Source organism: Synchiropus splendidus, chromosome 15, assembly GCF_027744825.2.
Source record: "Synchiropus splendidus isolate RoL2022-P1 chromosome 15, RoL_Sspl_1.0, whole genome shotgun sequence".
NCBI lineage: Eukaryota > Metazoa > Chordata > Actinopteri > Syngnathiformes > Callionymidae > Synchiropus > Synchiropus splendidus.
This window is the reverse complement of record NC_071348.1, coordinates 2,558,447-2,579,410: the sequence shown is the minus strand read 5'-3', so window position 1 is coordinate 2,579,410 and position 20,964 is coordinate 2,558,447. Positions and strand designations below refer to the sequence as shown.

The 20,964-nt window shown below is 52.4% G+C and overlaps 3 protein-coding genes across 5 annotated transcripts; 2 read left to right on the top strand and 1 right to left on the bottom strand.

Annotated features, from left to right (window-relative positions):
• Positions 1–48: 48 nt before the first annotated feature.
• Positions 49–10,074, bottom strand: hapln2 (hyaluronan and proteoglycan link protein 2). The gene is made up of 6 exons (XM_053843840.1): positions 2,711–10,074; positions 1,224–1,704; positions 813–1,169; positions 641–757; positions 399–581; positions 49–329 (listed from the first exon to the last, which is right to left on the bottom strand). The coding sequence occupies exons 2-6, from the start codon at positions 1,294–1,296 to the stop codon at positions 49–51; spliced, it is 1,011 nt and encodes a 336-aa protein (XP_053699815.1). The 5' UTR covers positions 1,297–1,704; positions 2,711–10,074.
• On the top strand, positions 4,186–7,540 carry rhbg (Rh family B glycoprotein). Its single transcript, XM_053887025.1, has 10 exons — positions 4,186–4,488; positions 5,517–5,703; positions 5,774–5,924; positions 5,992–6,139; positions 6,203–6,369; positions 6,499–6,636; positions 6,700–6,833; positions 6,904–7,025; positions 7,103–7,176; positions 7,263–7,540. The coding sequence occupies exons 1-10, from the start codon at positions 4,311–4,313 to the stop codon at positions 7,341–7,343; spliced, it is 1,380 nt and encodes a 459-aa protein (XP_053743000.1). The 5' UTR covers positions 4,186–4,310; the 3' UTR covers positions 7,344–7,540.
• mef2d (myocyte enhancer factor 2d) lies at positions 9,259–20,536 on the top strand. 3 transcript variants are annotated; one of them, XM_053887023.1, is made up of 11 exons: positions 9,261–9,675; positions 14,477–14,709; positions 14,783–14,986; positions 16,883–17,020; positions 17,626–17,848; positions 17,936–17,992; positions 18,322–18,482; positions 18,626–18,655; positions 18,732–18,840; positions 18,920–19,067; positions 19,128–20,536. In XM_053887023.1, the coding sequence occupies exons 2-11, from the start codon at positions 14,656–14,658 to the stop codon at positions 19,525–19,527; spliced, it is 1,524 nt and encodes a 507-aa protein (XP_053742998.1). In that variant the 5' UTR covers positions 9,261–9,675; positions 14,477–14,655; the 3' UTR covers positions 19,528–20,536. The 3 variants fall into 3 exon arrangements, 2 of the variants coding, with proteins under 2 accessions (XP_053742999.1, XP_053742998.1); XM_053887024.1 differs by lacking the exon at positions 17,936–17,992 and having other exon boundaries at positions 9,259–9,675; XR_008416650.1 differs by lacking the exons at positions 9,261–9,675; positions 14,477–14,709; positions 14,783–14,986; ... (5 more) ...; positions 18,920–19,067; positions 19,128–20,536 and adding an exon at positions 14,993–16,805 and having other exon boundaries at positions 17,626–17,771.
• Positions 20,537–20,964: the final 428 nt, after the last annotated feature.

Genomic DNA, 20,964 nt, shown 5'->3' with positions numbered 1-20,964 from the left:
ACTCAAACCCACCCCTGGCTGCTGGAGCTGGAACAGTTGTTGTGGACTTCAGGGTCTGTAGCAGTAAGCACCGTACAGATGCTTCTTCTGGTCTGGAAACCCAAATGATCGAACTCCTGCACCTGGAACTCCGCCGCAGCGTTTTCTGGGACGTCTGATGGGATACCGCACGCTGCCATCCCTCAGCCAGCCGCCATCACACTGGTCCAGGTTCTGGAAGCGCCACGCCGAATACAGCTGGCCCACTAGTGCCAGCTGGGCTCCCAGGTGCAAGCACGCTGGTTCTGCCTGCTGGAAGGAGAAGGACCCGGGTGCAAAGAAAACAGAACCTGCAGGATCCGCAGAGGAAACAGATGTTCAGAAGGTCCACAACAGATCTCTGGACGAATCTCACCTACCTGGTGTGGCCGAGGTGAAACAGAAGGCGTCATAGTGGTCTCGTTGCTTGTCTTTCGGTCCATAACTGCGGATACCAGGTACTGGCTCGTCGCCACAGCCGGGCCGTGGCTGCAGGATCGGGTAGTGGACGCTGCCATTGTGAGTCCAGCCAGCATTGCACCAGTCCAGACCTTCAGTCCAGGCTGCAGGGACACAGCAGTCTGAGATCCAGGAGGGTGGTGAGCGGGTGGTGCTGCAGTACCTTGGTAGAGCTGCTGGTACGACGCCAGCACGGCGTCTTGCTCGGCACACGCCGTGGCAGCCTCCTGGAAGGTCAGCGAGTAACGACCCTTCTGACCCTGGTACGGGAAGACCACACCTGCAAGAACCAACCCCAGTGGTGACTCGCGTATCTTAGGATGACACCCACTCACCTGTGATGGTCAACGTGACGGTGACACTCTCGTCCATGATACCGTTGATGAGCTCGCAGCGGTACAAGCCGCCGTCATCCAGCTGCAGCTCACTGAGGACCAGTGACGCGTCCATCACGTGTGCTCGCCGCGGAGACGCCCGCGACCTGAACTGGCCGTAAGGCTTGAATGAGCGTGCGTTGGCAATCATAACAATGTTCTCCAGTCCCACCGGTGCCCCCTCCTGCTTGGTCCACTTGATGTTGTAGTGGGCGGGCCTTAACCTGAGGATGCACGGCAGGACGACGGCTTCACCACGATGAGCTGTCACCTCCACCTGGTGCGGAGGCTCAATGAGGTACTGCAGCTTTCTGCCTGCTGAAAGGACCAGCGTCATCATCTCACCATTGTCTTCCTCAGCTTCTTCCTCACCTTCAGTGCTTGTTGTGGGCGGCACAGACAACCACCAGAGGCAGCAAAGAAGAGTCAGGGTTTGCGCTGTCATGGCAAAGTGTCTCGGCTTATCGTCGACTCTTGGACGTAAACAAACACTGTTATGCGAAGGTTGATGTGGCTCTCCAGCAGCACGGACCAGAAGAGTCAGAACCTTAAGGACTCAGAGAGCAATGCAGCTGGTGGAGAAGAATGCAGAGAACCTTGGGGGAGAACCTCAGACGGCCATAGCGACGGCGATGATCTGGTCCTGCTGCAGAGCGAACTCAGGACGATCAGCTGGTGGTGCCAGGTCATCGCTCTCTCTCCTCCCTCCAGTCAGGTGGTCTGACAGACGAACAATCGTTGTTGTCCAGATGTTGATGAGCTTCATCACAGCCACCATTGTTCCCCTGTAACCCGTCTCCTGGAGGACATTCATTTCTGATGTTGTGACCACTAGAGGCTGCTGGTGCACTGTCTTCAGGCATGGAAAACAGGTGATTCATGTCAGTCCCGGGACACGCGCTACACGCAGCAGTCCCAAACACAGACTCACAACTGTTCCATATGAGACACTACTGAGTAGTCACCAGTCACCCCAGAATTCTTGGACGTCAAATAATCCCAAACGCTTGACAGCCACCGGTCTGCTGCTGTCGACACGTCTGTGTTTACTGACTCGCACACGACACGCACAGGTCCAAATCTCACTCTTCTCCTCTCTGCTCATCTGGCTCTACTGTACAGAACTCTGCTCACACCTGTAATGCCACAGGCTTCCACACAGCGGAGCTGATTCTGACTGCGAGCAGCTCCAGGCCTCTGTAAACAGCCGTTTGTCATCAATCTTGTGGTGACAGCAGGAGCGTGATGGAGGGCTGCTGGGGGGTGGTGGGATGGGCAGCCTGCAGCTGATACTGCTTCAGTGATGCTGCCGGTGCGTGACAGGCGACCGGGTCAGGGTGGGAACTCTGAGGAAGGAATGTTCTGCTCTCACAGGTCCTCCCCTTTCCCAGGTTCACCTGGAGGTTCGGGAGGCGACGCCTGCCGGTCCTCAGAGGGGTCTGAGTCCCCCGCTGTCTGCTGGTTCATGCGGGCCCTTTGATCGACACTGATTGTCAGACCAGAGTTCTAAATGGGCCCGAGACAGGGAACCAAAACAGTCTCACCTGGTTCCACCTGAGTGAAGTGGAAACATCTAAGGACAAGTCCCAGCAGGATGTGGACATGAGGACCCAACCAAAGACACCTCCAAGCAAGGAGTGTAACTCTGCTGCTGAGGACCTGCAGTCTGGTGCCAGTGGGCTCCGGATCAGAACCAAACCCACACTTGTCTCTCACCCAGCCACGCTGCGGTCCTGGCTCCCAGCCGTGTGGTCATGTGGTGACACGTGACCTCACCTGATGAGATCACATGGTTTCACTGCCTGACGGGTCCTGATTTACCATAGAACACACACACACACACACACACACACACACACTTTTGTGCGGGGAAGGGGCCATATGTGACAGATGAGTCCAGGAAGATGCCGTCGATCAGAGCCAGGAGGGTGTCACAGTCAGAGCCAGCAGCAGGGGGAAGTCACAGGTCAGAGCCAGGAGCTGGAGGACGTCACAGATCAGAGCCAGGGGCACGGGGAGGTCACAGGTCAGAGCCAGGAGCTGGAGAAAGTCACAGGTCAGTGCCAGGAGCTGGAGAAAGTCAAGAGCAGGATCCCTCTGCACTGAATGCAACTGAAAGTGTTTCCTTGAGCGTCAGAGCATGATGAATGATGAGTGATGGGCTTCATGGATATGTCGTGACACCAGAGCCTCGGTCTCGGGGCAGCTGGAGTTTGCTTTGCGACATTTATGATGAGGAGTGTTCCGGGGCGGACTGCTGCAGGGGGAACAACAGCAGGAATGTGGTTTATCTTTCTGTTTCAAGATCCTATCAGCGACAGACCGACCCGACTGGTCCAGGTCCGCTTGAAAGCCTGCAGCCTGGTCCTGAAGGACATCTCTTCAAATATTTGCTCTCCCTGTGCTTCGTGGCTTTGTCACCTGAATTCTCCGGAACGAAATCTCTCCGTGGAAATTTGAGTCCTGCTGGAAGCAGGTTCCAATCCCAGCTCTATCCCTCAACACTCAGAGATGCTGTTGCCTGGCAAACAGTGCGGTGCCTCTGTGAGTGTGTGTGTGTGTCTCACAGCTCTGTCAGCTCCTCTTGGTGATTGACAGGTGTGTTTTGGTTCTGATGGTAGTGGACCATGTCTGAGTGTGAGGCTCCTGTAGGAATGTTCTGCTGATGTAACCGGCAGGTCCGGTCTGGTCCACCTAACGCCGGCGGCATGATCTGTTATCGGACCTCCGATGGCCTGACAAGATCTAGTCATGTGACAGGTGAAGATGAAGACTGTGATCACATGATGCGGTTCTGTTGGTCCTTCACCATGAGAAGAGCTGAACTACAGAGACTGTCATCACCTCCCCGGCAGTGCTCTGGCCAACAGTGGTCAGCACCTGCAGCTGACCTGCTGGATCCATCCCAGCCCTGCCAGGAGCCCTGCCAGGCCCTGACACCGCACTGGAATGTAGATGATGAAGATGCTGATCTTCCACGTGACTGCCAAACATGTTTACATTTCTGAGATGGCTCCTGGCGTCGGCAGTCGTCGCCAGCACCACGTCGACAATCCTTGAATCACATGGTTCATCCAACGGTTTATGTCACTTCCTATTTGTACTGAGAGAAGAAGTGTTGGAGATGAATGGGATTTGATGGTTCATCACTCTAACTGAGGATGTTTGCAATCACCTGGAGAAAAGTTCTCAAAATAACAAGTTTAAATGACAAGGCCTCAGTAGGGGGGTCTGTGAGGGGGAGGAGCCACTGAGGCGCCCACTGAGGGGAGGAGTTACTGTGGGAGGTGGAGTTATGGAGGTGTGCTCGGTGACAAAACTGGAGCGGAGATGTTCAGGTCTCACACACTGAGCAGCACAGGATCATCTGAGAGTGTGTGTCTGCACAGACCAGGCGTGTGTGAGTGTGTGTGACATCTTCAGACCTCCAACCCGTAGTCACACTGTTGGGAAGGTGCCATGGCGGACACATCCACCAACATGCGGCTGAAGCTTCCGGCCACCTGCTTCATCCTGGAGATCATCCTAATCATCCTCTTCGGCACGTTGGTGCAGTACGACGATGAGACCGACGCCCGGGCGTGGCACAACCACACACACGGGGATATCCAGAACGACTTCTACTTCCGTTACCCAAGTGAGTGAGCAGGTTACAGTGTGAGTGTGTGTGGGGTGATGAAAGTCTTCTCTTATGGATGCATGTGTGCATGTGTGTGTTTTGAATGTGTGTGCGTGTATGTGTGTGTGATTGGTTGTGAAAAGTCAGTCACTGAATTTAAGGAAGACCCGTCTAACACCCCCCACAGGGCTTGTCGTATTGTATGTTTGACAAGTACCACAGAGTCTCACTCATGTGAATATTGAATTTCTTTCTGTTTGGCTGAGACACACAGCGCCTTGGGTCAGGTCTTGATCGCCACCTGCAGTCAACTGCGGTGATCGATCGTCGCCACTTACAGAAGTGAGGAGTGAGTTGAGGGTTCAACACCGTCCCCATGCGACCAGTGACCCTCTGTAATCTTGTCATCCAGTCAGGTGGTGACTGAGACGCCCAGCAGCATTGCGTTTGAAGTGAGACGCTCACATTCTCACGTAGATGTTTCACCGATAAGTGCTTGACTCTGAGGGATCGGATCTGATAAACACTGATGTTGGGTGGCCTTCTAAGTCACATGACGTGACGGGAGCTGAGTGCCAGGGGGCAGATACACATCCGCACTGCCAGCTCTTGGAGCAACACCACCAGGTTCTGCTGCCTGATGCTGGAGGAACTTGAGATCAAGTCATAGCTTGTGTCAACTCAGTGCTGGTCAGAGATCCCGTCGGATCGGAACCAACCTCTCCACTGTCAGATGAAACAAACACCCTCACTGTCCCTCTGTGTTGTCCCCAATCTCACGCTCACGATCTGGGACACCTCGCCGGGTGACTGCCAGCGAGGCGTCGTCATGGCAACACACTAGACTTCTATGAGGCCTCAGGAGAGTAAAGAAAAGGAGGTGAGGAAGGGCTGCTGAGGTAAACCAGGGTTAGAGAAGTGGAAACATTTTAAAACCACAAATTCTTTCATTGTTAAATGAGGACTCACCTGCACGGGGCGTCATGACGGTGGCGACAGAAGTTGGTGCAGTAGGTTTGAGTTTGTCTCCATGTGACCTGTCACAGGTTTCCAGGATGTGCACGTCATGATCTTCATCGGTTTCGGCTTCCTCATGACCTTCCTGCAGCGCTACGGCTTCAGCAGCGTGGGCTTCAACTTCCTCATCGCCGCCTTCGCGCTGCAGTGGGCCACGCTGATGCAGGGGTTCTTCCATGGGATGCATGGAGGCAAGATCCATATCGGTGTGGAGAGGTCAGTCCATGTCACTCTTCATATTTCCAGACCTCAGTAGATCAAAGGTCAGCTGTTTGTCCCCCTCCAGCATGATAAACGCAGACTTCTGCACTGGCGCTGTCCTTATCTCATTCGGAGCGGTTCTGGGGAAGACCAGTCCGGTCCAGCTGCTGATCATGGCCATGTTCGAGGTCACGCTGTTTGCTGTGAACGAGTTCATCCTGTTGTCTTCTCTCGGGGTGAGTCCCACTCTCCCTCTCAGAACCTACTTCTCCAAGTCTTTCTTGACTCTGGACTGGGTTTCAGGCCCGTGACGCCGGTGGCTCTATGACCATCCACACCTTTGGGGCCTACTTTGGCCTGATGGTGACCCGGGTTCTGTACCGGCCCAACCTGGACAAGAGCAAACATCGGAACAGCTCGGTCTACCACTCGGACCTCTTCGCCATGATCGGTAAGTGTGGATCTACTGACCGCGTGAGCCGACATGACATGAGTTTGGTGTCTCCCCCTGCAGGAACCATCTACCTGTGGATGTTCTGGCCCAGTTTCAACTCAGCCATCACAGCTCACGGAGATGACCAGCACCGCACGGCACTAAACACCTACTACTCCCTGGCCGCCTGCACTCTGTCCTCTTACGCCATGTCAGCACTGACCGCTCACGATGGCAAGCTGGACATGGTCAGTCATGGTGGTTCCAACCCTCCGCAGTTTGATGAGCTCAAGGAACCAACCTTGCTCTTCCTCCTCTCTTCTTCTTCATCCATCACAACTTAATTCCCTTCTCCTCCATCTCCTCTGCTCCCTCAGGTCCACATCCAGAACGCAGCTCTAGCAGGAGGCGTTGCCGCGGGAACAGCCGGTGAGATGATGTTGACCCCGTTCGGCTCCATGATCGTTGGATTTCTGGCAGGAATTATCTCAGTGCTTGGATTCAAATACCTTTCGGTATGACATCATCATGCCCCTCTTCATCCCACTCTTCCTCATCGCTCCTCCTCCTCCTCTCAGCCTGTCCTGGAGGAGAAGATGAAAGTCCAGGACACTTGTGGGGTCCACAATCTTCATGGGATGCCTGGTGTTCTCGGTGCCATTATTGGTGCAGTGACGGCGGCCTTTGCGACAAAAGACATCTACGGAGGGGGGTAAGAGGATCCCATGACAGGACAGGTGATAGGCTTCCAGGTGAGTCATGTGACCGTGCTCTGTTTTCAGACTCTCAGACGTATTTCCTGACGTGGCAAGCGGTGACATCACAGCGTCTTACCAGGGAGTGAGACAGGCTATCTCTCTGGCGGTCACTCTGGGCATCGCCCTCCTGGGGGGCCTCATCGTCGGTATGGATGCTGGACCAGGCCCATGTCAGAACCACATCAGAACCAAATCAGCCTCGATTAAACTACTCTTCTCTTAGGGTTCATCTTGAAGCTTCCTGTCTTCGGGGCACCTCCAGACACCATCTGCTATGAGGACGGGATCTACTGGGAGGTCAGAGTTCCGAGTCACACAGACCTGAGCAGCTCTATACTCGACTGAGATGCCTGATACAAACACGCAGCTTGCTCTTCTTCCAGGTCCCTGGTGAGGAAGACCACCATGGAGACCAGCTGACCACAGTTGTGACGCCAGAGACCGAGAAGCTCAGTGCTTCATGAGCGCACCGTCCGCCTGCTGTTCCCTACCTGGACAGCAGGTGTCAGTGTCGGCACCGAGAACATCTGCGCAGCCGAATAGAACAGAATAAAACCTTGGTCCTTTTCTTCTCTCGGTGATGCTTATTTTTGGCAGAGGAAACAAACTCTTGTTTGTGAGTTTCTCTGTGATTTTTTGAAAATAAAGTCAAAACAAAATCTTGGTCCACCATCATCTTCATTATCATATTCACTAAGTTCTTTCCATCTTCCATCAACATTCAATGATGATGATTGTTATCTCAATCTCATCAAACAGCTGCATCATTGATGATGTCAACAGTGTTGGCAGAGACAGGATCTCTGGCCACTCGGCTCTGATGGTTAGCGATGACAGTCACTTATCAACTTGCTTATAACTTATCTCATCCCACTGAACTCACACACTCACACATTGTGGGGACCTTTCTCTGCAATCACCCTTTCCCCAGCCTCTCCCCCTAAACACATGGCTCACCTGAACCAGGACTCTGAACCAAACCGGAACCCAGTTATAATGACCAAGTTATTTGTAGTTTCAATCCTCAAATTGAGGCTTAACCTTGTGGGGTCTGACAAACATGTTCCCACAATGCAAAATGTCCTCACAAGTGGCTGTGTTTCCAAGAATTGGTCCTCACAATTGTAGCTAAGCCAGGTACATTCAGGCACACACTCACAGTGTCTCACACACAGACAGTAATTAAAACTGTGGGCACAGTCACAATGAGCGTTTGTTTTATTGGGTTCGGGGGGCGCTGCATGTTAATGTGGAGCTTTGTCAACAAACTTTCCTTTCATTCACTGACGGCCCAGTGTTTGATTCTCAAAGACAGTTGGCGCTGAAACATCTCCCCTGATGTAGCTTTAGAAAACCAGTGTTCTGCTGGTTTCTGGTCCTGGCTGTGTCGCCCCTACAGTGAGAGGGCTGCAGTGGGCGAGTGCTGAGGGTGGCTGTGGGCCCATACGCGCTCTTTCACTCAGACGATACTACAAACACTGCAGGAGCAGCAACAGCGATAGAAAGTCTAAATACTAGGCCCAAATGGTGAAGCAGGGGTGAAGGATTGCCGTTGCGACCAACTCTTTTCCACATTTCCCCCCGGAGATTTCGCTCCAAGGCAGCATCCTCCCTCTTACACATTAAGAAACGGTTTTCAGATTGTTTCATGCTTCAGTCATGTGGGAGCCTCACTGAGAGATTCTTGTATAAGACAGGAATTGGATCTATCTCAGCATCTCAGAGGAGTGTCACTCCCTGCAGGGGGAAACAAGCTCACATTTATCGAACTATGTCGCCCTCGCGTGGTCAACCTGTGTACCACATCATATGTATATGACACAGGACTTCAGTGTCGTTCCATCTTCCACTGGGACGCCGCGGAGTCCTTTTTATTTTATTTTATTTTATTTTATTTGTTTTGTTTTTTATTGACTGTCTCTATCAGGTCCGTGACTCGCGGTGAGGTCCTGCCGTTTCCATGGACCTGACACGTTGCCAGGAAACTGAGGATGCTGCAGAGAGATGCGAGCGGCCGTCAAGTGTCACATATGGACTTTGAACCTTTATTTTATTTTATTTCCCGGTAAAAAAAAAACATATAGATGACTGTTTAGCAGGACAGTTGCATGAAGTTGGAGCACATTTCCCGCCAGTGGGAAGCACGTGTAGATCTGTTTTTCTCTCTCGCTTTGACTCCGCCTATTTCCGTTTCCGCCACCAGTAATCTACAGAAACCAAGTGACGTCACGCGGCGGGGGAGGGAGTCGCGCGTGCGCGTGCTGTCAAAGCAGAACGTGCGAAAGTAATTCCTCCGCGCACGTGCTGCGCAGTCACGCGCCCCCTCCTCACTGTAAACATCGTGTTCCTCCGCCACAGCCGCAGAAAGCAGTGCGCTCCGGACCAGTTACTTCAGTCAGCGTCCACATTAGCCACTCCAGCGTTGCGGGTTCGACCTCGGCGAACGTGCATGGAGAAGTCGAGTCGAAGGGCCTCACGTGACACTTGCGGACTAATAGGAGTAATTCATTTTGTGTGACAGCTCAGGATCAGCTGGGGTCCGCGGGCGGAAGGATATCGGCGAAGGCCGGAAGTTGAGCGCGGTCCCGCCTCTTCTTCAGGTCTCATCTTGTTGGCTGGAGTAAAACAAGCGCTTACCTTTATTGGCTGCCGAGCTGTCGGTCACCGAACTGCCACTCTGGGCAGCTCGACTCCATTTGCTAAACTCTTTATCAGCGCCTTGTCCTGTCGCTCCATCAGCGCCCTGAATGCGGTTCTGCTCTGGACTCGTCTCCACAGACAGATGCGCCGCTTCCGGTGAGTGTCCCGCCTGTCTCTGGACTGTCACATATTGAGGTGCGGAGGGGTGTCGGGTGGCTGACGAGCCCTGGTGTTTGCGCTCCAGAGCCAGCGCTCCAGCTACTTCGTGAAGGTTCAGTCAACATCTGTACGCTCTCGTCCGCTGACGCGACAGATGTTCCTCAGCAACTTCCTCCGCATCTACTGCAGATCTGCTGACTCAAGTTTCTCAGGAAGAAGTAAAGAAGGAGTTGGCAGATGATGAGTGTTTGATGTGGGCCATCTGGACCTGAGCAGCACCGTCAGAATACGTGTGACGTCACTGCTGAACAGCACATTGCTTCAGATCATGACAGAGTTCTCATCCATCCCCTCTGTCCTGCTCTGATGGAGTGGAGTGGATTGTTGATGCATTCTTCTGCTACCATCTGAGCTGTGTGGAGAGAGAAAATCCTGATTCAAGATGATGGAAAAGCTCCAGCTTGTGGGTGTCACGGTCACCAAAAAGAGCAAATTCAGAAGAACCTCCTTTATCCACATCTGCAGCTGATGGGTTCTGGTTCTCGATGCTCTTCAAGCGTTGTTCTGTAATTGACTGTGGTTGTGGACTCGGGTGCTGACCTGTACTCCAGTGTTGTTGTGGGCTCGTGTGTGGTGGCAGACTTCAGTGTTGTTATTGGCGCGAGTGCTGTTCTGTTCTCAGGCGTTCTTGGTGGTCTGGTCTCAAGTGTGTAATTGAGTGACCTGGACTCGAGTGTTGACATCGAGATGGGTGGTGACTCCTCTGAATTATGTACTTTTATTCCAAAATTCTTCCATAGCTGACATGAATATAACAACAAAGTGCTTGTTCATCGTGGTGGAAATGGCTTGGCACATATTTCTTCGGTTATTCTTTATGTTGAAAATAACCTAAACAAGGATGTCATTTCTAGTAGTTCCTTAACTAAATCATTCAATTTAACTAGGAAAGCACTGGTACATTTGCATTCAGTGATTTTTTTTTACCCAAGTGCAATGAGCTTCAGTGGGCAGCAGGTGACAGTAGCGCGACAGTTAGAAAGTAGACACGAGGAAGAGCATTGATTCTGCTGGGAATTATTGAAAAACCCTTCAATACATTAGTAAATCCACGTTTGTTCTGTCACTCTGAGGTAATGATTTGCGTCTTGCAGTCATTTGTTTTGACCCTGACGCTTGTCACACCTCTGGGTCCCTAGTTTCAGCTGGCCTCTTCTTGCTTTTAGCTTGCTGTTGCTTCTCATTGAGGTCGAACCTGAAGGACTCTTGAAGTCTTGACAGCACCTGTCGTCATGGAGGCTACTTCATCTGACTCTGAACACCAGCCACATGACTCTATCAAGTCAGACTCCTCTATTCACGTGATCCCTGATGACAATGCCTGAAGATGACTGGAGAGCATTTGGACAACATTCTGGGCCAGATCCAGATCCGGGAAAGTGATGGCGAGCAATGATATATGTAGACGTCCTGGCAGGTTGTCTTTGATCTGGAGCTGCTGTGAAACAACAAAGATGCTGCGTGACTCAGACTAAGTTCACCAAAGGTCGAGTTGTTGCCACGGAGACGCAAAAGAAGACGGCGGGATGAAGCGGCGGCGAAACACCTACGACATCGATCCACGTTTCATAATCATATTGTGTGTGTGTGTGTGTGTGTACCTCGACACTGGACTTGGCAGGGGGTGATGATGTTGGGAGAGAGGGGGTGTTGGGAGCGGGGGTGTCCAGTTACATTCCTCACGTTATTCTTCCCCAGCCCCAGCTGTACACAGTGATCATTTGAACGTGACACACACCAACATGCAGGCAAGAAAACATCAGAGTCCTCAAGCTGGTGCTGCTCACTTGGGGTCACAGAGGGGGCTTCCACACTTCAGACAGTCCCGGATGGAGTTAGTTCGTCTCAAAAATCTGAGCTGTGAAAACAAGCGGCCCTTGGCTCCGCACTTGGCGCACCTCATGGTGAGGACCTCTCTGGCAGTCAGCTCGGCAGTCATGCAAGACATGCGTCACCAATTGAAAACAACAATCCTGCGCTAACTGTTCTTGTTGGCCAGAGTCACTAGTGAAAAAATGGCAGAGAACTTTGAGGTGTGAAGTGGCACATGGTGGGGTGATTTCCCGAGTAGGGTCCTGGAAGAGGCCCCGACTGCCCTTGTCACTGATGGTGTTACTTTGTGAACTGCGGAAGATGATTCTGTCCCTACAGTGTCTAGATTCCCCTTAGTCTGGTCGCCCCAGTTGAATCTCTCAAGAACTGAGAGGCATCATAATCTGGGACCTTGCTGGGATTATCTAGACTGGCCTGCCTTGACCGCTGTGTTGGTGGCGGCACCAGAGCCGTCAGCCGGCAACAGCATCTGGTGTGGCAGCGACACATGGAGGTCGTAAAGCCCCAGAGAGGTACAGGGTGGGGGAGGATTCCTCCAGAGTCACAACAGGTGTGTGTGTTTGTGTGTGTGTGTCAGGGGGCTTCTGAAGTACCCCCCCACCTGAGGCCCGTCAGCTGCTGTGATTCTGTTAACGTCAGCTGTTCCTGAGGAGAGGTGTGTGTGTGCGTGTGTGTTTCCCTCGTCGCTGTGTGCGGCTCAGTTAGACATATCACCCCTTGAAATCTGAATTATTTTTCAACCATGGACTTGGCTTCTATCTGCAGCTACCCAGTGGCACTTTGGTGACTAAAACAAGGGTTAGTTATGATTCAAGTTCTCTAGCTTTTGTTTTTTTTTTTTTTGGCTCACAGCGAAACTGCCCTGCAATTGAAGCCAACCAAATCCCAGCCACTGAATGACTAGTGGTGTCGGAACATCCAAGTTCCCGAGTTGTCAAACACCACGAGGCAAACTACAGATCAGTGTACGACAGCATTCTTTTGCTGAGCACCATCAACATGACACCATCTCTTCCTTGAGCCATGTCCTGAACCTTTCAGTGAAATCTCTTCACTACGTTTCTGCGTGGTTTGAACAGACAGACTGGGAGGCTGTGACACAAACATAGCCTCCTTGGTGCAGGTAAACGGTCAGAGCGGTCAGAGCGGAGGTGACCTTCACAGATTCCCTCACTTCAGCTGACCAATCCAGTGAAACCGTCTGTTGTCATGCTGCCGCAGCATCAGTCAGGCTCTGTGTTGCCATGGACACGGGCTCAGCCACAGGTGAGACGCTCAGGTGACTCGTCAGGCGTGAGTGATTCATGACTTTAATTTGCTGGATAAATGAGAGAATAAAACTCAGCGAGAGTTGGACTTGATGATGGCTTCACAGCAAGTGACCGTCTGTCACCACGGGGGTCGACTAACTTGATGATGTCATCACAAAATGAAGTTGCGCACCTGAACACATGCTGCTGTGATCAAGCTAATGGCACCTGATGACATCATCACTGTAACTCTTGAAGGTCAACCACCAGAGTTTGTCGGAGGTGGGGGGGCTTACACTGTTCATCTCATGTTGCTGCTCTTGACCTTAGCTTCATGAGTGCCGTCCTCAGCCTCACACTTTACTTTTTAATAACTGCATTCATCCCTCAGTGGCTCAGACAAATGAATGAAAAGATAGATCCTGGTATGATAAAGGTCAGAGGTCATTAATCCATGAGGATCAATCATCAGTTCCCCAACAAACCTTCAATGCTCATTCCAACATATCCTACATTCCGAACTGTGGTTGGTTCGCCCTCACGTCAAGGTCACACAAGGTCACTTCCCAGATTCTCCTCCTGTGTCGACCGAGACGACTGGACAGTCGTGAGAGATGCAGCAGATTTGAGTTTTGCTTCAGTTGGTGTGTGATAAAACAGCGGAATGTTCCTTTAAACTCCTGACATGTCGCTGATGGATGGCTGACAGTTGTTGGGGGCGGGAGCAGGCGTCGGTGTGGGTGTTGGGTGTCGGGGGGATTTGGGGCGTCTAGGCAGAGTGGACGGTGGACAGCAGTTGTCAGTTGGTCACTGCGAAGCCAAACACTCGGACTAACTCTCGGACTCCTTCATCTGAGCTCTGATGGTAAGTGTGTGTGAGAGTGTGTGTGACAGAGGCCTGTTTCTCCTGCTGTCGAGATGACAGAGAGGAAGCACAGGAGTGGCGCGGGGGGGAGAGAAAGAGGCAGATTGGAAAGACTGAGCAATGGCAGGAAACCGAGCCAAAGGACGACAGAAGATAGAAGGCTGTATAAGGAAAGAAAGATCGGAGGGGAGCGGAACAGGTGCCACTCTGAGAAGCAGCAGCTGTTGGTCATGACTTCTTCCTCGTCATTTGTTCCATGTTGACTGACAGCCACCATGTGTGATGTCATCGATCTTGTACATTGATTGACAGCCTCTTTGTAACGTGGTAAATGTGAGATTGTTGTCTGGAAGTCGCACAGATGATGATGTCACCAATATACGTAGCTGCTGACATGGCCACCATCTTGCTCGTCTCGTCTTGTTTGTGAGTGAGGGGACGACAGGCTGAGCCATGTTTCTGTCCACTGTGGTGTGGACAAGCTGAGCCGGGATTCAAGGCACTTCTCTATAGCAGAACATTGATGAAGACGGCTGGTGGTCGTTTGAAGTCACCATGCTGGTCACTTCCCGGTGGGGGTGGGTGGAGGGGTGGTCCCGGGAGGAAGCTGTGGGCGAGCCCAGGAGCTGCCAGAGTGACACTAGAGCAGAATGATGTTGCCAGACTCCTCCTGAACCGCTCCTCTCCAGCTCCTCTTCCTTGTTTGCCGCTGCATCATTTATCGCTGTGCCACTGCTAAAGTGGGTCACGGTGTTCACATGTGACCAACAGCACTCTTGTTCTGCATCAGGACTGGTCCCACTGAGGTGAAGCGCCGACAACCCGATTGTGCCTCCCGGACCATGACAGCAGCTCGTCTCGGACCCACCTCCTGCTAGAAGGCCTCCTGGATTCCCCCTGTCAGCAGGAGCTCTGAGAACACGAGGAGGCAGCTGTCTCCACTCACTGCCGCCGAAGCTCAGCGGAACCATGGGGAGGAAGAAGATCCAGATCCAGCGCATCACGGACGAGCGCAACAGACAGGTAGAGACCGCCAGAGCACGTGTCACTTCCTGTCGCCAGCGTCGTCATGGCTCCGGGTGCCTTCGTCCACCAGGTGACCTTCACCAAGAGGAAGTTCGGCCTGATGAAGAAGGCATACGAGCTGAGTGTCTTGTGCGACTGTGAGATCGCGCTCATCATCTTCAACCACTCCAACAAGCTGTTCCAGTACGCCAGCACCGACATGGACAAGGTGCTGCTCAAGTACACAGAGTACAATGAGCCGCACGAGAGCCGCACCAACGCCGACATCATCGAGGTGAGACGGCGGAGTGTGTGCTTGTGTGTGTGTTAGCTTCCACCCTCCAGTGGACTGTGAGGACTCCTCATCCAATATTCATTCAAACATGGGAGCTCTCTCCCCTTACTCCTTCTCTGCCCCCCCTTTCCTCCCGTCTCAAGCTGCCTTCTTTTCTCCGCCTCTTCCTTCCATACTCCCTGCTTTTCTTTGTGTGTCAGCACTTCCTGCCCGTAGTGTTCTCCTTCCAGAGTGTTGTTGGTCTTCAACCTTGCCAACGTAGCTTCATAGTCACATGACCTAACCAGGTCCAGATGAACCGTCATTACCTCCTCGTGAGGTGTTGAGATGCTCAGGAATGAACGTGATCCACTCAACTCTCCTCCTCACTTCTCCACTACATCACTCCTCCTCTGTCATCCACTACATCACTCCTCCTTCTCTTCACTCCACTATATCACTCTTCCACTACATCACTCCTCCTCATACCTCCTCCACTACATCACTCCTCCTCATCACTCCACTACATCACTCCTCATCCCTCCTCCACTACATCATTCCTCCTCATCACTCTTCCACTACATCACTCCTCATCCCTCCTCCACTATATCACTCCTCCTCATACCTCCTCCACTACATCATTCCTCCTCATCACTCTTCCACTACATCACTCCTCATCCCTCCTCCACCACATCACTCCTCCTCCTCATCACTCCACTACATCATTCCTCCTCATCACTCTTCCACTACATCACTCCTCATCCCTCCTCCACTACATCACTCCTCCTCCTCATCACTCCACTACATCATTCCTCCTCATCACTCTTCCACTACATCACTCCTCATACCTCCTCCACTACATCACTCCTCCACTACATCATTCCTCCTCATCACTCCTCCACTACATCATTCCTCCTCATCACTCTTCCACTACATCACTCCTCATCCCTCCTCCACTACATCACTCCTCCTCATCATCACTCCACTACATCATTCCTCCTCATCACTCTTCCACTACATCACTCCCCATCCCTCCTCCACTACATCACTCTTCCACTACATCGCTCCTCATCCCTCCTCCTCATCACTCCACTATATCATTCCTCCTCATCACTCTTCCACTACATCATTCCTCCTTATCACTCCTCCACTACATCATTCCTCCTCATCACTCTTCCACTACATCATTCCTCCTCATCGCTCTTCCACTACATGGCTCCTCATCCCTCCTCCTCATCACTCCACTACATCATTCCTCCTCATCACTCTTCCACTACATCACTCCCCATCCCTCCTCCACTACATCACTCTTCCACTACATCGCTCCTCATCCCTCCTCCTCATCACTCCACTATATCATTCCTCCTCATCACTCTTCCACTACATCATTCCTCCTTATCACTCCTCCACTACATCATTCCTCCTCATCACTCTTCCACTACATCATTCCTCCTCATCGCTCTTCCACTACATGGCTCCTCATCCCTCCTCCTCATCACTCCACTACATCATTCCTCCTCATTACTATTCCACTACATCACTCCTCATCCCTCCTCCACTACATCACTCCACCACTACATCGCTCCTCATCCCTCCTCCTTCACATCACACCGTCATCATTGGTTCCATAGGTGTAATCAAGGTCCTGTGTCTCTTGTCAAGTCTAGTTTGTATGTGAACGTGTCTCTCCTCTGTGACGCCGCAGACATTGCGGAAAAAAGGTTTTAATGGCTGCAACAGTCCCGAGCCGGATGGCGAGGACTCCAACGACCAGACCTCTCTGCAGGAGGACAGGCTCCGCAAGACGGACGACCTGGATGGTCTCTTCAAGCGCTACGGCGTGAGTACTCTCCAGCTCCATGTGCTAACCTCTTCCTTTTCTCTCTATCCTCCTCCTCCTCCTCTTTCTCTCTGGAGGCTCTGAACAAGAAAGAGCACCGAGACTCTGAGAGCCCAGACCCAGAGGAGCCTGTCTCCCTCACCCCACGCACAGAGGAGAAATACAAAAAAATTGACGAGGAGTTTGATAAAATGATGCAGAACTATAGACTGTCAGTGAGTACCTCCCCCTCTTGCTCCCCCTACTGGCGCCTCCTCTTTTGCTCCTACACACCCGCTCTCGCTGGCAGAGGCTGTTGGGTCACAGGCTACTCACCCCGCACACTCGCCACATCACTAGAGCCCCGCCCACCCGCTGCACCCGTGTGTAGAGCTGGTTGATGTTGTCTCTAACTCACCGCCCTCATCTGAGCCACACAGTCTTGTAGTTGTTGTGCAGTAATCCCCTGACAGAAGTGAGTCGAGGTCCTTGTTCACACAGCGACGGAAACTGTAATCCGTCATCTACAGATTGTGAAAACTCACCTCTCGCTCACATACACAGCATCAGAGTGCTGCAAGAGGAATGTCACTGTTGATGTTGAGCTGATTGGAAAATGGACCCAAGTGTGGGGGGGTTGCTCAGTCACCTGATCAGAACCGACGGGCGAGGAGGAGGGCGACGCCAGCACCGCTGCTCATCTGATAACATTAGTTGCAGTCAGTAACTCCCTGGTCTGGTTTACCGCAGCATGAAGTCACCTGTGTGTGTGTGTGTGTCCGCACGCATGTGTGTTCGTGAGCTTCATCCTCCTCTCTAACCCGACCGTCATCGCCCCCAGACTTCGGCCCATCAGACGCCCTTCATGCCCGTCGCTGTTCCAGTCTCCAGTGAGAGCTCCAACCTGGTGGGGGCGCTGCCGTTCAGCCAGCAGCCCAGTGGCTCCCTACTCTCTTCCTTCTCCTCCTCTGGACTCCCTGACCCGAGGCTCCTGTCGCCACAGCAGCCCAGCCTGCAGAGGAACACCAGCTCCCCAGGGCTGCCTGCAAGACCCGCCAGCGCAGGTGAGGGTGCTAGACACACGCTCACGTCGGGAGGTCAGGGACTTCTTTCACTCATTAGTTTGTTTTATTGTCTGTGGATGGTTTTAGGAGCTTTGCTGGGGGGAGACATGGGCAACTCTAATGGAGCATGTTCTAGTCCAGTCCGTGAGTCTTGTCACACACAAACGCAGACACCCCCCCGCCTTTGTGTCTCACCTCCCTCTGACCCTCCTCCTTTGAGAATGTTATGATTGACGTCACCTAGCATTCCTCATGGTCCCACAGTGGCCTCCTGTAACACACTCAATCTCTCTCCCACCCCCCACCCCACCTCACCCCAGTGGTTGTCTCTGCGTACACATGGATACTCTTCCTCTCCTTCTTTCTTTTTCTCTGTCTCTCTTTCTCTTCTCTTTCTCTTTCTCTTCCTCTCCCCTTCCCCCTAGTGGTTGTCTCTGGCTACACACTGATATCCCCTCTCTCTCTCCCCACAGCTAACGGCTACAGCAGCGCCCGAGCGTCTCCAGGTCTCCTTTCAGTCTCCAACGCCAACATTCAGTCCAAGCCAAAGTCTCCCCCACCATCCAGTCCTCAGAACCGCAAACTGGACCTACGAGTCATCACCTCGCAGAGTGGCAAGAGTCTCCTGCAGCTGGTGAGAGAAGACACCTCAGGGCCCCTATGTTGGTCTCCCTGTGGGTCCTGGACCTTGTCGTGGTTGGAAATGTGACTTGTGTTGTTGGTGACTAATCACTTCCTTTAACTGTGTCTCTCCTGCTTCCTGTCGACCATCTGCAGACGGAGGAGGAGCTGGAGCTGGTGACTGAGGTGAGTCACATGGACCTTTGACTGACAGCGGGCTCTGGCTCCATTGTTCATTGGTGGTTCTGTGCTGTTTTCCCAGAGTGCTCAGCGGCTCAGCGCTCAGCACACACTCACCACGCCGGTGGTCTCCGTGGCGTCTCCCAGCCTGGCAGGGCCCTTCTCAGGCCTGCAGCCGTCGTACAGCAGCGGTAGGGTGTTGTTCCTCTCCTCAGCTGCCCGCATCAGAGCTTATGGTGATTGGTGTTTATCTGTTGCTGGGCCTTGCAGACTACCAGCTGAGCAGCGCCGACCTCACCGCCCTGCAGACATTCACACCGCCGTCACTGGTGTCTGGCAACATGGCCGCCTGGCAGCAGCAGCCCTCTGTTGCTGAGCAACAACATCTCCTGACGCAGACGTCGCTTGGCAACTTGGTGTGAGTGACCCATAACCTTCCGGAAGGTTTTCCAAAATTGATGACTGTCGCCCCCTGCAGGCCGGTCGGTCACCTTCCCCTGACCATCAACACCAACACGAACGTCAATATCAAGTCTGAGCCTGTGTCACCCAACCGTGACCACAGCACGGCGAGCGGCGGTGGTGGCCCCAGCGGGCTGGTCCTGGGTCCGAGTCTCGTGTCGGTGTCGTATCCCGGGATGCTGCGCCTGGAGGTCGCAGGTCAAGGTCACTCGCCGGTCAACAGTCTAAGCAGCAATGGGAGCACGTACGAGGGGAGCGACCGTGACGAGGGTGGGCAAGGACGGGGCGGTGCTCAGAACTTCCACCAGCAGGTCCAGGAGCCCTCCTTGGTCCAGCTGAGACCAGCGTCCACGGATCCCCCGGACCAGGACAGCTCGAGCGTCAAGAGGATGAGACTGGACTCGTGGGTGACGTAAAGATTAACGCCGACAGGCTGGACGTGTTGCTGCTACGCCCCCCCATAATCCGCCCCCAAAGCTCCGCCCACTATCACACACACGCGCTCGCTGAAGCCTGGCTGCACTTGAAAGCATTTCAACACACACGAATCACCGATGCCGCCAAGCTGTTTCCACGGTGACGGTCAGTGGGCTTGTCTTCGGAGCAGCAGTGCCCACCTCGGTTATTCTAGATTGTAAAGGGTGTTTGGAGGCCAGTAGGGGGCGTCAAAGATCATGGGCTGCACTTCACCTTGGCGCCACAGACACCCACACCCGTGCACACACACACACACACACACACTTCGTCAGAAAAAGTTCCATCCATCCATCCGATCCAGCGATGAGGTAGATGTCCGGCAGAGGCTGAATGAGTCACCCACAGGGGGCACCAGAGAGCATGTAGCGCCAAGGACCTCACCTGAGGGCCACATCCTCTCAGGCGCTGTTGCCATGGAAACAGCAACACCATCTTAGATCCCCGTGATGAAACCGTTATTGTGGCGATCTCACTTTTGCTTTCTTTTCTTGGTCAACAAATTTGTTTTGCATCAAATGTTTTATTGGCAGCTACATCCCCAACTATGCCACAGACACAGTCACACACTTTGTCTACACACACACAGACTCGGACAATCGTTCAGACATATCTCTGGTTTTCAGTTTGTTTCATTTGAATTTTTGTTTTGTCAAAATGTATTTGTTTTCTTCAGTTAAATTAAAATTTCTCATGTTGCACGACAATGTGCTGCTGGAGTGCTGCGACACACACGCACACACACACACCTGGATGTTGACGATGATGTCACTGTGCATGGTCGTCGCAGAGTTAATATATTTGTTTTCAGAAGTCGGTGTATATTTTGATAAACAAATGCACTGATGTTGTTTTTAACTGCTTTTACTAAACAAGTATGTGATGTCGTACCAAAGTCTGCAAGCCTTCTTTTGTTTGACATCTTTTCTATATTAAATACTCTCAACGTTGTCCAGTCTAGTTTCTGTTTGCTCACAGAATCACACCTGCAACTATGTCCTCTGATCTAACAGTTTTCAGATTGGTGTCATGTCAGAATTAAAACAGCCTCACCCTCACGTTTGTGTCGGGATCACCAGGATCACTGCAGGTGGGTAGTTGGAGCGGGTTATATTGGTCGAAGGTTCTGGAAGGTCTGACATCTCCAGAAAGGTAAGAGTCTAGGTTGTGGTCCAATGTGGCCACAGTCAACCTGAACTGAAAACAATCTTGATCAATAACTGCAATGGACTGACCCACTACCTTGATCCAGTGTAGACTTTGCAGGTCTAACTCTCAGCTGCAGGTCACTGCAATTTTAAGTCTTTTACAATGAAGGCGGAGTCAAAATCATCCAGTAACAGTGTGCGAGTGTTAATAGCAACAAAAACCATGTAACC

What these genes read in the sequence shown, in the direction of transcription:
- hapln2 (XM_053843840.1), bottom strand. Translation starts at nt 1,296, where the DNA reads ATGACAGCGCAAACCCTGACTCTTCTTTGCTGCCTCTGGTGGTTGTCT. An exon ending in GTACCAGCAGCTCTACCAAG is followed by an intron (nt 582 to 640) that starts GTACTGCAGCAC and finishes GTGTCCCTGCAG; the next exon opens with CCTGGACTGAAGGTCTGGAC. An exon ending in TTTCACCTCGGCCACACCAG is followed by an intron (nt 330 to 398) that starts GTAGGTGAGATT and finishes CGGATCCTGCAG; the next exon opens with GTTCTGTTTTCTTTGCACCC.
- rhbg (XM_053887025.1), top strand. Translation starts at nt 4,311, where the DNA reads ATGGCGGACACATCCACCAACATGCGGCTGAAGCTTCCGGCCACCTGC. An exon ending in GGACCTCTTCGCCATGATCG is followed by an intron (nt 6,140 to 6,202) that starts GTAAGTGTGGAT and finishes CTCCCCCTGCAG; the next exon opens with GAACCATCTACCTGTGGATG. An exon ending in TTGGATTCAAATACCTTTCG is followed by an intron (nt 6,637 to 6,699) that starts GTATGACATCAT and finishes TCCTCCTCTCAG; the next exon opens with CCTGTCCTGGAGGAGAAGAT.
- mef2d (XM_053887023.1), top strand. Translation starts at nt 14,656, where the DNA reads ATGGGGAGGAAGAAGATCCAGATCCAGCGCATCACGGACGAGCGCAAC. An exon ending in TGCAGAACTATAGACTGTCA is followed by an intron (nt 17,021 to 17,625) that starts GTGAGTACCTCC and finishes CATCGCCCCCAG; the next exon opens with ACTTCGGCCCATCAGACGCC. An exon ending in AGCATGTTCTAGTCCAGTCC is followed by an intron (nt 17,993 to 18,321) that starts GTGAGTCTTGTC and finishes CTCTCCCCACAG; the next exon opens with CTAACGGCTACAGCAGCGCC.